The sequence below is a fragment of the Gavialis gangeticus genome, unplaced genomic scaffold, assembly GCF_001723915.1.
Source record: "Gavialis gangeticus isolate Ggan-Ray unplaced genomic scaffold, GavGan_comp1, whole genome shotgun sequence".
NCBI lineage: Eukaryota > Metazoa > Chordata > Crocodylia > Gavialidae > Gavialis > Gavialis gangeticus.
Window position 1 is genome coordinate 23311965 of NW_017729025.1, and position 14050 is coordinate 23326014.

The 14050-nt window shown below is 42.1% G+C and overlaps 1 protein-coding gene across 5 annotated transcripts in view; it reads left to right on the plus strand.

Annotated features, from left to right (window-relative positions):
* The window catches only part of PPP1R13B (protein phosphatase 1 regulatory subunit 13B), a 169591-nt gene that overhangs the window by 46556 nt on the left and 108985 nt on the right, over positions 1-14050 (plus strand). For all 5 annotated transcript variants that reach the window (XM_019518499.1, XM_019518495.1, XM_019518496.1 and 2 more), the window contains exon 2: positions 10564-10711. In XM_019518499.1, the coding sequence (XP_019374044.1) occupies positions 10564-10711 (148 nt within the window). The remainder of the gene's footprint in view (positions 1-10563; positions 10712-14050) is intronic.

Genomic DNA, 14050 nt, shown 5'->3' on the forward strand with positions numbered 1-14050 from the left:
TTTTTTTTTTTTTTTTTTTTACATAGTGTGACATATTCAGCCCCTCTGTGCTGTCTGTTGGTTGGGGCCAATGCCAGTCCTATTAGATAGCTCCCAGGTAGTTCAACCCTTGGAAAAGGTAAGATTTAAAGTCCTAGTCTTCTTTGTATCAGCCCAGAGTAGTTCCTGTAGGTTGCAGGAGTATTGGGCGAAGAGGCAGCTTTGGCCACATCTAGAATCTCCAATGTACTAGGCTAAGCACCGTTAGCTTGTGGACAGACATAACAATTGAAACATTTCAGCCAGGTGATGTACAAACTCTCCTGTGTGCCGTTCCTGGTTGGAAAGTTTTAAAGCTCTTCAGCCTCCTCCAGGACCAGTGAGGGAGTGTTGCAGGAGACTGCATCAACCTGCAGCTCTGCTCTCAGCTCCCCACTTTCTCCTCTCATAAGATTAGAAGTAGCAGGGATGGTGAGGCAGATGGGGGCAGCAGGGACTTTCTCCCTGAAAGGTTAAGGGTACAAAGGATTAGGGCTGGAGAGCCCAGCTCCTGACATTAGTGGGGGCTCAGCAACGGATAAGCACAGCTCCAGTCCAGCCCCAGCCCATCTCTTGTGTGCTTTCAGACATTTAACCAAAAATGAAATACTCCAAAATCAAACTAGCTTCTCTTGACATGAAATACACTTTTGAAACATTTCAAAGGACTTTTATGTGTGTACAGCTGGCCCTTTGAAACCTTTGGTTTGTTATATCTGGACTTGCTCTGTAAGGCATCATGCTGCTTCATGTATACTATGTCCTTCCCAGCCAGAAGCAGTGTGGAGGTGTTCATACAGTGCCTGGGTCTGTCAGAATAGCACAGTTGGATGACGGTGCCAAATAGTCATGTCCATACAGTGCCAAAATTAAACTACATTGCTGTTGATTATGGGGAGCTTGCAGGAAGCAGGAAAGTGTATGTGAAAATACCACTGCTGGATATTGCAGATATGTGGTCTAGTCATGGCCTGTGTGTGATATATATTTTTTTTGTTAAACTGACCCAGAATTAAATGATTTAATCATCTCGCAGCAGAGATGGGTTTTCTGTTGTAGCTAATAAGTTGTTATATGCTTTTATAGACAGACTGCTGATTTCCAGAATCATTCATATTGTAACACTAAGAAAAAAAAATGGCATGTAATGACAGATCCCAGAATCTTGGAAGGAGTACCAAAAATGAGATGGTCCAGTAAAAATGTTATCAAGAGGAACGATTTTTTTAATCTTGACCAATTTGCCTGTATCATTCTACTAGGCACTTCATGTTTCACAAAACACCCATGAAAAAGTTGAAAGAACTCAAAGTTTTTTATATTCATTGTTCTGTTTTTTACTATTTCAGTGAAATCTTTTAAATCTTTGTTTTGTAAGCTCCAGCTAAAACTGAGCTCTGACAGACTTACCAGTATGTAGCATCTCCTGTTGTATGGTAATGAAGACATGGACAGGTGCCAAGTCCTGCACTTAGGCCGGAACAGTCCCATGCCCTAGTACAGGCTGACTGGCTGGGCAGCAGCTCTGCAGCAAAGGACCTGGGGTTACAGTGGACAATAAGATGGATATGAATCAGCAGTGCGTCCTTGTTGCCAAGAAGGCTAATGGCATACTGGGCTGCATTGGTAAGAGCGTTGCCAGCAGATTGAGGGAAGCAATCTATCCTGCTCTATTCAGCACTGGTGAGGCCACATCTGGAGTCCTGTGTCCAGTTTTGGGCCTCCCACTATAGAAGGGATGTGGACAAATTGGAGAGAGTCCAGCGGAGGGCAGGGAAAATAGTTCGGGGCTGGGGTACCTGACTAATGAGAGAGACTGAGGGAACCAGGTTTATTTAGTCTGAAGAAGAGAAGACTGAGGGGGGGATTTGATAGCAGCCTTTAGCCACCTGATGGGCGCTTCCAAAGCGGATGGAGCTGGACTGTTCTCAGTGGTGGCAGATGACAGAACAAGGAGCAATGGTCTCAAGTTGCAGCAAGGGAGGTTTAGGTTGGATATTAGGAAAAACATTCTCACTAGGAGGGTGGTGAAGCACTAGAACAAGTTACCTAGAGAGGTGGTAGAATCTCTATCCTTGGAGGTTTTTTAAGGCCCGGCTTGACAGAGCCCTGGCTGGAATGATCTGTGGTCCTGCTTTGAGCAGGGGGTGGGACTAGGTGACCTCCTGAGGTCCCTTCCAACCCTCATTTTCTAGGATTCTGTGTCCATGCAGTTAATGAAATGGTGTGATGATGTTGCGGTGTAGAGCACAGGTCCAAGGAAGTTGTGCCTCCTCTGCATCTTTTAGCACAGAAATTTAATTTTGTTACTGTTCAGATCCTGGAACTGCAGCCAGTACCTTGGGCTCACGATAGGAAAGATAGGACCCAGGATCTTGAATAGTACTTAAAAAGGGCTCTCTGTAGGGGCAGTACCCAAGTGAGAAAATAATTTCTTCTTCTATGTTCCCATGCAGGAGAGGAAACTTTTTGCATGACTTTCCCCCCCCCCCCTTTTTTTTCCCTTTAACTTTGTTTAGAGAATGTCATCTCTGACAGCCTCTAGCTAATAAGTGACTGATAAACCTGAAACAAAAATCCAGAAAATTTTGTTTGCTCCTTCCTCATGAGAACCCCTGAGCTGTTTTTGATGGACTGTAAGTGGGAGACAATCTAAGAAGAACTCTTGTGTATCTGCATTACAGGAGTTAGCCATGTTAAATGCCCAGTACACACTTAAAATACAGTAACTTTTAATATATTCTTCAATTTGGTAGAAAAAATAACTTGAAAAATGCTGGCATACGTTTGACATCATTTGGGCACCCCTCTGTTGAAAAATAGGATAGATAAATGGTGGACAGCAGAAAGGAAGAGTAGTTATGTTGTTCTTAAATGTCCTAGGTTTTTGTGTGTTTTTATTTTAATCTTAATCTTTCCTACCCACTGGTTCAGTCATTTGATTTGTAATCCTTAACACAAATGACCTATTCCAAATAACACAATGATATTTTGGATATAAAATAGACAACATGCAGGAAATATAATGATCATATGATTCACTTTTGTCAGGAACTGCAGGTTTGAATGGAAATGGGCTGCAGATGCAAAGGTCGCTTACTTGTAAAACAACAAAGCCAGCTGAGTAATTTCCTGTCTTCATTCCCTATGACAACTAGTCAACTCTTTGTAGTTAAAACACAGAAATCCTGTTGGAAGAAAATCAGCTGTGATTTGTTTAAAATCCCAGCATTTCAGCATATGATACAGTGCTGTGCTAGTTTGATTTCTGACAGCTTGTTCATACAGCCTTCTGTTTTTTCAAAGTAGGACATCAGAAAGCATGCATTTGTGTTGCAGTTCACTGAAGCCTGAAAGCCCAATCCCTATCATGATAACTGATTAATTTTAGTAAATGAATATCACTCAAGGGTAAGGAAGAAAAAGGGTTTTATGTACCAACAGTAAACTTGCAGTTTAAGAGATTTCTCCAACAAATGTAATGCTTCAAATCTCTCAAATAGAGCACATTTAGCTTGAATTATTCCCCAAACCAATGGGTAATGTTAAAAGAAGATCTGCTTATTTCTGCGTTTCCCATGTTACTTGAAGTGGTATCTGAGAGCAGGATCTAGTGAATAATTCAAACCTATTGTATGGTCTTTCCTCATTAATAAGTTCATAATTATTTTGGGAAAGTATGGTTAAAATGGTATTTCATTCTGAAACCGAGGTTTGTGGATTTTTTTACGATCTTTGAGGAGAGTGTTTCCCAGTCATAGGTCAGCTGCCAGCAGGGCTCTCTCTCCTGTAGTTGCTTTTTTTCCCCCCACAAAGCAGTGCTGCTGCAGCTTTAAACCTTAAGTGTAGAGCTAAAGGGAGCTCCTGACAGCCTGAGCCTAATCCGTGGAAAGCAAAGCAAACTAGACTTGCATTTTAAAAGATTATTACTGATCTGTAATATCATAGCACATAGGAGCTCTGTACCTATCATGGCGGAGGACAGTATTTTTTTTTAATAAGGATATTTTTCCAGAAAGATGATGAGGTGACTTTGCAGATGTTTATGAGAAGCTTTGTTCAAATCTATGGGGAAGTATGGGAGAAGGCATAAAGGCACGTGTTTGAAAATCTAGTGACTTGGTGTTGGAAGATGTCATCATGGCCAATAATCTCTTGATACTTGGTGAGAGGTGACAGGAAGAGAGAGGCTAGGCTGTGAAGATGGGTAGCTTGAGGAAATGAAAAGAGGGGGCAGTGGAGGGACACAAAACAGAGGTGACATGGTCAAAATTACAGTTTAGAAAAATGACCTTTGTAGCAGCATTCTGATGAGGTTGCATATGTCATGGATAAAAAAAAAAAGAACCCAGTGCATAATGACCAACATCTAGATGAAAGTTTTAGCTATGTTTATGGAAAGAAAAGGTGAGATCTTGCATGTTTAGCAGAAACACTCCGCAAGATACGTCTGAGTCAAAGATGAAGCCCATGCTATAGCAGCCCTCAGTGACTGTCAAGATGGTGGTGCCCATAGTGGCTGATAAAGGATATTTACTCAGGAGGATTTGGGGCAGGGAGGCAGAGAAGATTGGGTGCATCTACATGAGGCACTGACCGCACTAGCTGAAAAATATGGTGCAGTAGTGTTGCAGCATGTATAGTGCTAATACGCTACTGCACCGTATTATTAGGCTACTGCACAGTAACATCACCTAAAAGACATTCACCAACACTGCTGTGCAGTGACTCTGGTTACTGTGCATTTATTTAGTACTTGCTAATACAGGTACTAAATAAATGTGGAATAACATCTCATGTAGATGCACCCATTGAGTTCTGGGCTACTGGAGACACTAGAGGAGGAAGTACTGGGGTGAGAAAAAGGAGGAAAGATTTGTCAGAGGGAAAGGAAATCTTGAAACTTAACTAGATATTTGAGTGGGGAACTAGTGCAGATTTTGGAGTGGTAGAGTGATTTACTGAAGATTGCTTTGATGTTCTTCATTTATGACATTGGAATCAAATATTATACATTTCAGTAAGTTCATGGAGAGACTATGAAAACGATAGGATAGTGGCTGAATTCTCATCTTTCAGGAGGGGTCTCAATAGGGGTAGGTAATTATTTTGTCTGGAAGGCATCTTAATGACTCTTGGTGAACTGTTGAGGGCCACAAGCGTTGCCCCACCCCTTGACAGGTGTCCTGCCCCTTGACTGCCATCTTGGGACCAGAAGTCCTGCCCCTTACCTTTGCCACTGGAAATCCCTCCTCCCGATGTACTCCTTGGTAGGGGAAGGGTGTGGGAGAGGGGGGTTGCCAACTTGGAACTGGGGAAAGAGAAAACTAAATTGTATATTTAAAAATGAAACATTTACTATAACATAATTTTATTTAAAAAAAAAAAAGTCCTGATTTGTGTGTTTTCATAGTGTATGTAGAGGTGTTGCATAATAGCTCAAAACAGTCTTACTCTTGTATATTGTGCATGGGGTTGGGGGATGTGGTGGGCGTGATTTTGTTGGGGTGTGTGGAGGGGCTTGTAAAGGAGTGTGGCTGTGAGAGGGTGTGCAGTTTGTATGTGGGTGTGGGCCACCTGCTACATACCCCCCAACCCCCATGGTGTGCAGCCCTTCTGCCAGCAGTGGCAGCAGCAGCAGGCATTGTGCCCTTGGGCGCTCATACCCACAGCAGGCACCTGGTGGTGCACGGCTCTGGCTGAATCCTGGGAATTGCACATGGCAGCATGGAGCCGGCCTAGCTTGGCCTGCTGGCGCACACCTTCAAACCAAGGTGAGCTAACTCTGTGCCAGCACGTGGGGCTCCTAGCACTGCGGGTGGGAGCCACGTGCCGCTGGGCCGAGCTGTGCCAGTTCCATGCCTCCGCGCGGGGCTTCCAGCACTCCAGCAGGGAGCCCCACGTGGTGGCATGGAGCCAGCCCAGCCCAGTCTGAAAGCATGTGGCTCCAGGATGCAGTGCCAGAAGCCCCACGTCCAGGCTGGCTCCATGCCTGTGCCGGCCTGAAGGCACATGGCTCCTGGCTGCAGGAAGGAGTGCAGGGAGCCACACATGGCAGCATGGAGCTTCCCGGCTCCCTGCAGCTCCTGGCTGGAGTGCGGGGAGCTGCACACCATTGGGCCGGGATGGCTCCATGCCTTTACAGGGGGCTTCCTAGCAGCAGTGCCAGGAGCCCCATGGAGATGAAGGCACAGATGTAGCCTGGTCCCATGGCGCACAACCTCTGAAAGCCTGCACCTCCTGCTGGTTTTTAGAGGGGCAGCCGTGGGCTGGTAACTGTCTTTTGGAGTGGCCTCGCAGGCCATATAGAATGGCTTGGTGGGCCGGATCTACCTGCAAGCTGTGTTTTGCCTGCCCCTTGGCTGCAGTCTTCTGATGGAATTCATTTAGCAGTTGTTTGCAGTTGGGAACTCATTATTGATGATGGGATCTGAAAGAACTTGCTGGTTTCTCCATGCTTTAACTTGCTTTAGAAAACTATTTACATGAAGCTGAAAGATTATTTCTGAGCAGGCCCCAGTATTTCATGTGCACGAAGAGATCATATTTTGTGGCAGCAGCTCTTAATTTCTGCAGCAACATTTGTTCGTTCCATCAGCATGAAATAGCTGTCATTCCCATCCCCTCAGCAGCACAGTCATGCGCACACGTGTGCACAGAGCTGCTGCTCCTAATTGAAAATAATTGTTGATATAAAATACGTTGATTTATTTTCAGTCAAGTCTACTGCTCCGTCTCTACTCTGGTTTCCAAGTAATCTGCTCCACACTGCAGGCTGCAACTTCCCCAGTGTCATTCAGACCGCCTTCTCTAGATGGTCTTTTTTCAGCTGGGTATATGTGAAAGATGATGTACTAATACAAATAGTTAATGTTCCAGTCATAGATCTCAGCTGCTTCACTGTTCTCTGAACTGCCTGGCTTTCCCTTTGTACTCCTGGCTTACACAGCTTCCAGCTGAACTCCAGGATTGGTTCCCAGACAGTCCCCTTTCCCATCCCCCTCTAAAGAGTGCACTCCAGTGGATGCTGTGTTGTGGAGAGAGCTTCCAAGCAACTGCTGCAGTCAGCTTGCCACAGGGCATGGGAATACAAAATGTTGGACGCTGGATGCAAAATGCCACATTCATATTGGGAGGCAGGAATACCCAATTACACAGCTGTGGAGTTCCTGAATCCATGGGGATGTGATTTGAGATGTATGGGGCAGGTTGCACCTCTTAAGGTTGTTTTTCTTTAAATGTTTACAGATGGAGGCAGATGATGCTGCACTAGTGATGTCCTTTCAGGTTTCAAGGTTGTCTTTACAACCATAAGGATTAGGAACTTCATTTTTTTTATAGATTCCAGTGCAAAATTGTAGAGCAAACTGGTGGATTTTTCCACAGCCCTGGAATGTTTTAGTTGCATCTATATAAGTCAATGTCTGTGCCTGGAGAAGCCACTTTACTTTGCCAATATGAGCTGTAGAGCAGATAATACAAGCACTTTTGTAATTATGCCATCCAAGTAAAAGTAGCTACATCCTGTTTACACTGCAGCTTCCATCATTGTCCCCAGTGGTGCGGGTCTGAAATGCAGGTGCACATGCTGTTTCTTTGCTCTGCTATTTTGTATACCACCGCAGATTACCAGCTCTGACACTGGAATGTATTGGCTGCAAAGATCTTAAGATACAGTGCTTTTAGGTAGGAGGTGAAGGTGAAGGGGGCTGGGGCAGCAGTACTGTAGAGGACTTAAACAAGAGTCTGAGAGCTAGGAAACTTCTGTTAATGACATTTTATCATTTGCTTATTGTGTCATTTTGGAAAAAATCAGCGATTTTACTGTGGCTCAGTTTCTAGGTACTATGCAAATAATATCCTTCTTAGAAAATGTAGTGAGGTCTGTGAATGAAGTGTTATGAATACACTTTGTGTTTATGTATGCTGAAATACAAGTCTTTTTAGACCGACAGCGTTCATTATTGAGCCTCTTGGATATTATCTTGTATAATTCAGTGTATTGCCCTAAGTCTCTCTTACCTCCGCTCATCATTCAGTTTCTTCTCTGAAGTCACAATTATTAACTTCCTCATGGGCTGTTTTTCCTGCTTACCTTTCAAGCCCTTCTGCGAAGTTATACTTATTTCATCATCTTTTTTATTTGCTCACTATTTAAGCACTTCTCTAGATTTAGTTGTGAACTTCCTCATAGGCTTTTCTGTCACTCATTGCTATGGTATCTAGTAATTTATCTTCAAAATACTCATGTGATTTGTGGGAGAGTTTGACACTAGTTATATAAGAAGGGAAGCTGAAGCATCAAGAGATGAAAAGCAGAAGTGTCCACTCTTAAGGTTCCAAATGTGAGATTCCCGGGGCTTATTTTTTTGTTTGGATTTTGAATAGCACTACATATATTCAAGTACAGCTCTTACTGACTTCCGTTGCACCTGTGAGTGTTCAGCTCTTCTGAGAATCAAACCCCATTGTCCCAAATCAGGAAAAAGTGAGGATACACAGTGATTTTAATTCTCTCCATTATTCACTACTTGCCCTCCAATTCCCTCAAGTGAATTAGGGGTCCTACAGATAAATCTCTTCTACTGATTCATCCTCAGAGCAGAACCACTGTGTATACTGAAAAGAAAGTTCTTCTCTGGGAAAAGGTGTCTGCATGTGTAATTAAAGATGTATTACAATGCTTATGCACAGGGGAGTTGAATTAAGATTGCAGGCACAAGCATGAATATGACAGTTCCTGACTTTTGAGTGCCTGACTTCACAACTTTCATTACAGTCCTTTAACTCTGTTTGTATGTGTGGGCACACATGTATGAGCCCATGCACATATAAGTGTGTGTGCATGATTTTCAACATTTTAAATAAAAAATGAAAGTCATCATCTGAAATAATATTAACATCTGCAGTGGTCATAAACAGACCTGAAACTAAAATCCATTGCGTTGAACTCTGGCCCTTGAGCCAATAGAAATAAAAACTGTACATTTTCCTCCTTGAGGAGGACCAGCCCTAAAAGTAAATGAGGCCCTCATTGCCTTTGCTATCACAGGTATCTACTGACATAGATGTAGGGGGTGATTTGGGAATCTTGGGTCCTATTCTAGGATCCCAAGAGTGGTGTTATCTAGTAGGTATAGATTCTTTTATCTGTTTCCTCTGAGCTCAACTCCCACTGCCCTGTTCTTGTCTTTGACTCAGTCCTGTCCCCTCCTATTCCTTGCCCCTGGTCCCAGTCCATTCTTCTTGGTCAGGCAGTCCCTATCCCCTGTTCCTCCAGCCCAACCCCTGTTCCTCAGTCCTGTCCTTTCTGTATCCCTGGCTTCTGGTTCCAGTCCATTCTTGCCCAGCCAGTCCCTCTTTCCTGTCCCTCTACCCTAACTGTTTCTCAGTGTAGTCTTCCACTGTAGGCAGACTCCTTGTTATATCTTTTTCTCTTTAGCTTAGGAACTTATGACTTCCATCACCATAGTATCTGAGTGTTTTACAATCTTTAAATCTGTTTATTGTCAGAATGACTTGTAAGGCAGGGAAGTATTATCATCTCTGCTTCTGTTGATGAGGATCTGAGTAATTGAGACAGTCATTCAGGGGATTTTCATTCAGATGCCTTTCATCCCGGGCTAGCACTTTTCTCTAGCCCTAACGTTTTCCTTGTTCTTAGTCACAGCCTCTGTCTAGCTGGCCATAGTATCTTCCCTGCCTTATCTCCCAGTCCCACCTTTCCTCCTTTTTTCTTCCTCTTTCTTCGCTAATCTGGTTTTGTCCCTTCCGTATTTGAATTGATTTATTTCACACTTCCTGGGTGCAAGCAGGTGAGTCATGGAAGTAGAAGAGTCAGGCTTCCTGTTTCTAGTTCTCCTATACTCTAGCCTGGAGTGTGAGAGCAGTCATTACAGGGAAAGTCTGGTTTCACCCTTGTAGCCTTAAATTGGAAGGAACGTGTGTAGTAGCTCTGTGGGGAGGCTGTAGTTACCCATCTGTTCAGCACTGGGAGCTGTGAAAAGCTCAAACCAGCCGAGGGAGGGATGGACTCTTAAGTGGCTTTTAACTGTTAAGCTTTAGCAAGTCTAGTGAACATATATGCAGCCCACAATATTGAAAATGTATTATTTGGCCAAAATTGGGTATATATGCATGAAGAGAATAAAAACTACATCCCTGATAGAGGTTATGCACACCTTTAACAAGTTTCTAGTCTTTTAGCCAAGGAATGGGGCCATTATAGTATTTCAAAGAAGGGGTTGCTCAGCTTTTTCGGTTTGGCTTTTTTAAAAATATGGCTAGAACTGTCCTTGTTCTCAGAAATTGTTTCAAGTAAAAATAAATAAATAAATTCTCCAAGTATTTAATCTGACAGACACAAAGCATAAAAAGCTTTCAGTCCAAGTGGCTAAAATTTTTGCAAACTTAGTTAAAGGAACTGAAAACACATCTTATACTTGCAAGTATTGGGCATTGTAAAGGGACCTGTAAAATTTTGCAGTGTTTCTGTTCCTGCCCAACAGTGTCTTATTTCTGTATCACTTTTTTCTTCTTTTTTAGATGATATTAACTGTGTTCCTGAGCAACAATGAACAGATTTTGACAGAAGTTCCAATTACACCAGAAACAACCTGTCGAGATGTTGTGGAGTTCTGCAAAGAACCTGGAGAAGGAAGTTGCCACTTGGCTGAAGTGTGGCGGGGAAATGGTATTTAAAAACAAAAAAGTAGTTCAGTGGGAATTTGATTAAAAGTTGATGTAATTTATTAAGAGAGAAACCTGAATCTGTATGCATGTGACCTCTAGTTGTACTTTTGCCTGAGAATTTGTGCAAAATAGAAGGGTCAGTTTTGATTTGTTATCCTGAGACTTATGGAAGGTCTGTCAGAAATCAAGGATAAAACATGGCCTTTATTTAAGAACTAAAATTTTAAGTTATTTATTAATTGCTAAATGCTTTATGGTTGCATATGTTGTTACTTAGGGAGAAAAGATACTTGCCTTTAACAGCATCAAAACTTACTCCATTCTTTCCTCTTTGTTCTTCTCTCTGAATTTCTCTTTGCTTTTCTTATTCTGGCTGATCAGATAATCAGCAGTACAGTAGTTAATGTTGATATCTAAAGCGTCGTTGGATGCTAAACTCTCAGTGAGGTTAGTTAAAGCTGAGGGAAAGCTACAATCCTGACTTGCTGTTTCTGGCATTTGGCGGCCTTAAGAAGACATTATTTTCCATTTTCTGCACATCCATTATGGTCTGAAACTTCCTTTTTAAAATGGAAGAGTTTTTTCACAGTTGGAATACGCTGTGGCTTGTACAAATTCATAATGTGGACATGCACATAATGTGTTTGACACCATTGAAATAGGCCTAATGTCCTGTGAGGTGGGATCCAGCTAAATAGGGCGTCCTTTGCTTTCCAGTCATTGTTCCTATTTCAGTGTCCACAGTATCAGTCTTGAGAATTAATTTACTGTAGAATGCAGAGCACATATTAGATAACTTTCAGGTTATCCTTGGTAGCTGCTTATATGAAGGGGTCTACTTAATTTGTGGTTTTGCACTTTGGCAGAAACAGTGAAAAACAGTGTTGTCCACAGTTGTCAGGAACTATTGCATTGGCCGCGATTTTCAGTGAAATCCATCAAAAAAATAAACTAGCATATTATTCATATAATGCACTGTTTCCGAATGTCCCAATGCTTACTGCAGTACGAAGACAGTACGACAGTCACTGCAGCCAGAGATCATGTGATTTGAGAGTTACTGTCTGCTGGTGACCTAGACTAAGTAAAGGCACCAGTCAGTGAAGTGAAAATGTTTCAGCGCCATCTTTTAAGAAGTTAAACACAATGCCGCAGTCTAACAATAAGTGAAAAGAAATTTAAAAAATACATTTCAGCTTAGAATTGTGGATTGCAGTTCCTTACAGGAACCTTACATGGTGGTAAATTGTTTTTTGTTTTGGGTATTTTTTTTTTTCCAATCATGCGATGTAACTCTGGATGTATCGAGGAAAAACTGCATTGATTCCCATTTTAGAGTCCGAATTGCATGTAAAGTAAAAGGCTGCTGCAGAGGCTGAAGGTCAGAACAAAAAACAAATTACAATGTCCTTGTTGTTTCAAAGAACCACTGAAAGCAGTTTAACAAGAAGAGAAGCTACATTCAAGCTCACAGAGGCATTCATTGCTGCCAACATACCTTTGGAAAAAACTGATAACCTGAAACTAAGAGTACTTAAGCACATACCAAATGCTGGCAGTTTCCCATGTGCAAACATACTTTACCAGGATTATCTACCAGGAGTAAATGCTTTGCACATTCAGTCTACAAAATATGCTTGGCAGAATATGAATCCATTTTGATTGTACTAAATGAAGCAACTGGTACATAGGATAGCTGTGTACTCCATGTTTTACTTGTACCTAGGAGCTGGAAAGGCAGTAACCTGCCTGTTTTTCAGACAGACATAAGTTGAACTAGCTCTAAGTTTTTTCAAGTGTAGTGCAAACCAGTGAAGTCTGTTGTAAACTATGGCTTAGAATTTAGCAAGATCTCCATTATTTCTGTCTGATAATGCAATGTATATGTGCAAAGCTGTCTTCAATATGCTCCATGGAATGATGCCCAATACAATTCATGTTACCTACAGTGTACACATTCTTTGTTTAGTAAGTGATATCTGACGTACATGTTTTCCTGATGTGGATAGACTGGTTTCCTCTTTTAAAAAACATTCAAACATTGGCCAGACTGTAAGCTTTGATACACGGAGTCCATTGCTAGTCCAAGCAGGTATCTGAATGCAGCTATGTCACTTCTGCCAGAGCTTACAAGGTAAAATTTTGTGGTTTAATGCTGTGCGTTACTATGCAAAGAATATTAAGTACTACCAGCAGTTTGTGTGCAAGGAGCTTGAAATCGCACTCAGCACAAAGTGCACGCTTAAACTACACAATCTGTTAAAACAGGGCGACATTGAAGAACAAGTTACGTTTGTGGCTGAAAATGTGATCTGGTTCATGAAGCTTTTAATGTGGTTTGAAAGGGGGGAGGTTTTGATTCAACAAACAGATGGATTTGATAAGCTGGGTTGAAGATATGGCATCACAAAAGCTTTCAGGTTGTCAAACTGAAAACCAGTGGAGGCAAGAACTGTCCTAGGCAAGAGCTACAAAGTTAAATCGGTACTACAAGTACGATCAGTCACTGCCACCTTGATTTAAACAACTGGCTGCCTACTTTTTTAGTGTTTCACATCCTTTTTGAATTGTGGAGCCCAAAACTGGACGCAGTACTCCAGCTGTGGCCTCACCAAGGCCAAGTACAAGGGGAGAATGATACCCCAGGATTTGCTTGAGAAGCATCTGTGGATGCAAGCCAGTGTTTTGCTTGCTTTTACTAGCTGCAGCATCTCATTGCAGGCTCATATTCATTTTGTGGTCAATGTTTGACCCCCAAGTCTTTCTTCCGTAGTGCTAGCCAGCCTAGCACTGCTGAGCCTATAAGGATACTGCAGGTCTTTCCTCCCAAGGTGGAGAACCTTGCATTTTTCAGTGTTAAACATCATCAGGTTCTCATCCGCCCATTTGCTGACCCTTTCCAGGTCAGCCTGGATCACCTGCTTGTCTTATGGTGTGAATGCTTTGCCTCAAAGTTTGGTGTCATCGGGCATGCAGGGCTCCCCACGGGTCCAGAAATTTGGCAACAGGGGAGCAGCCACATTCTTTCTCTCCATTGTCAGCATGCTATATTTAATACATAAATATATTAAAACTTATAAACTGCATTCAGAGAATACTAATATTGAAGTTGCAAAAGCAAATACTCAAAGGTTAAGAAATGCCTGAATTTAAATTGCCTTTGCAATATTAATTCATCCCTCTTGTGTTTGATATATTATGATAAAATTAGAATAGAATCTAAAACTTCACAGCTAAAATTGCCAGGAAGTCCCTGAGCATATATATGTTGCTATTTTTTTTTTAAATGGATATAGAGTTTTAAAACTTGGCCAAATTTTGAGCTGTGATTGAAAAAGAC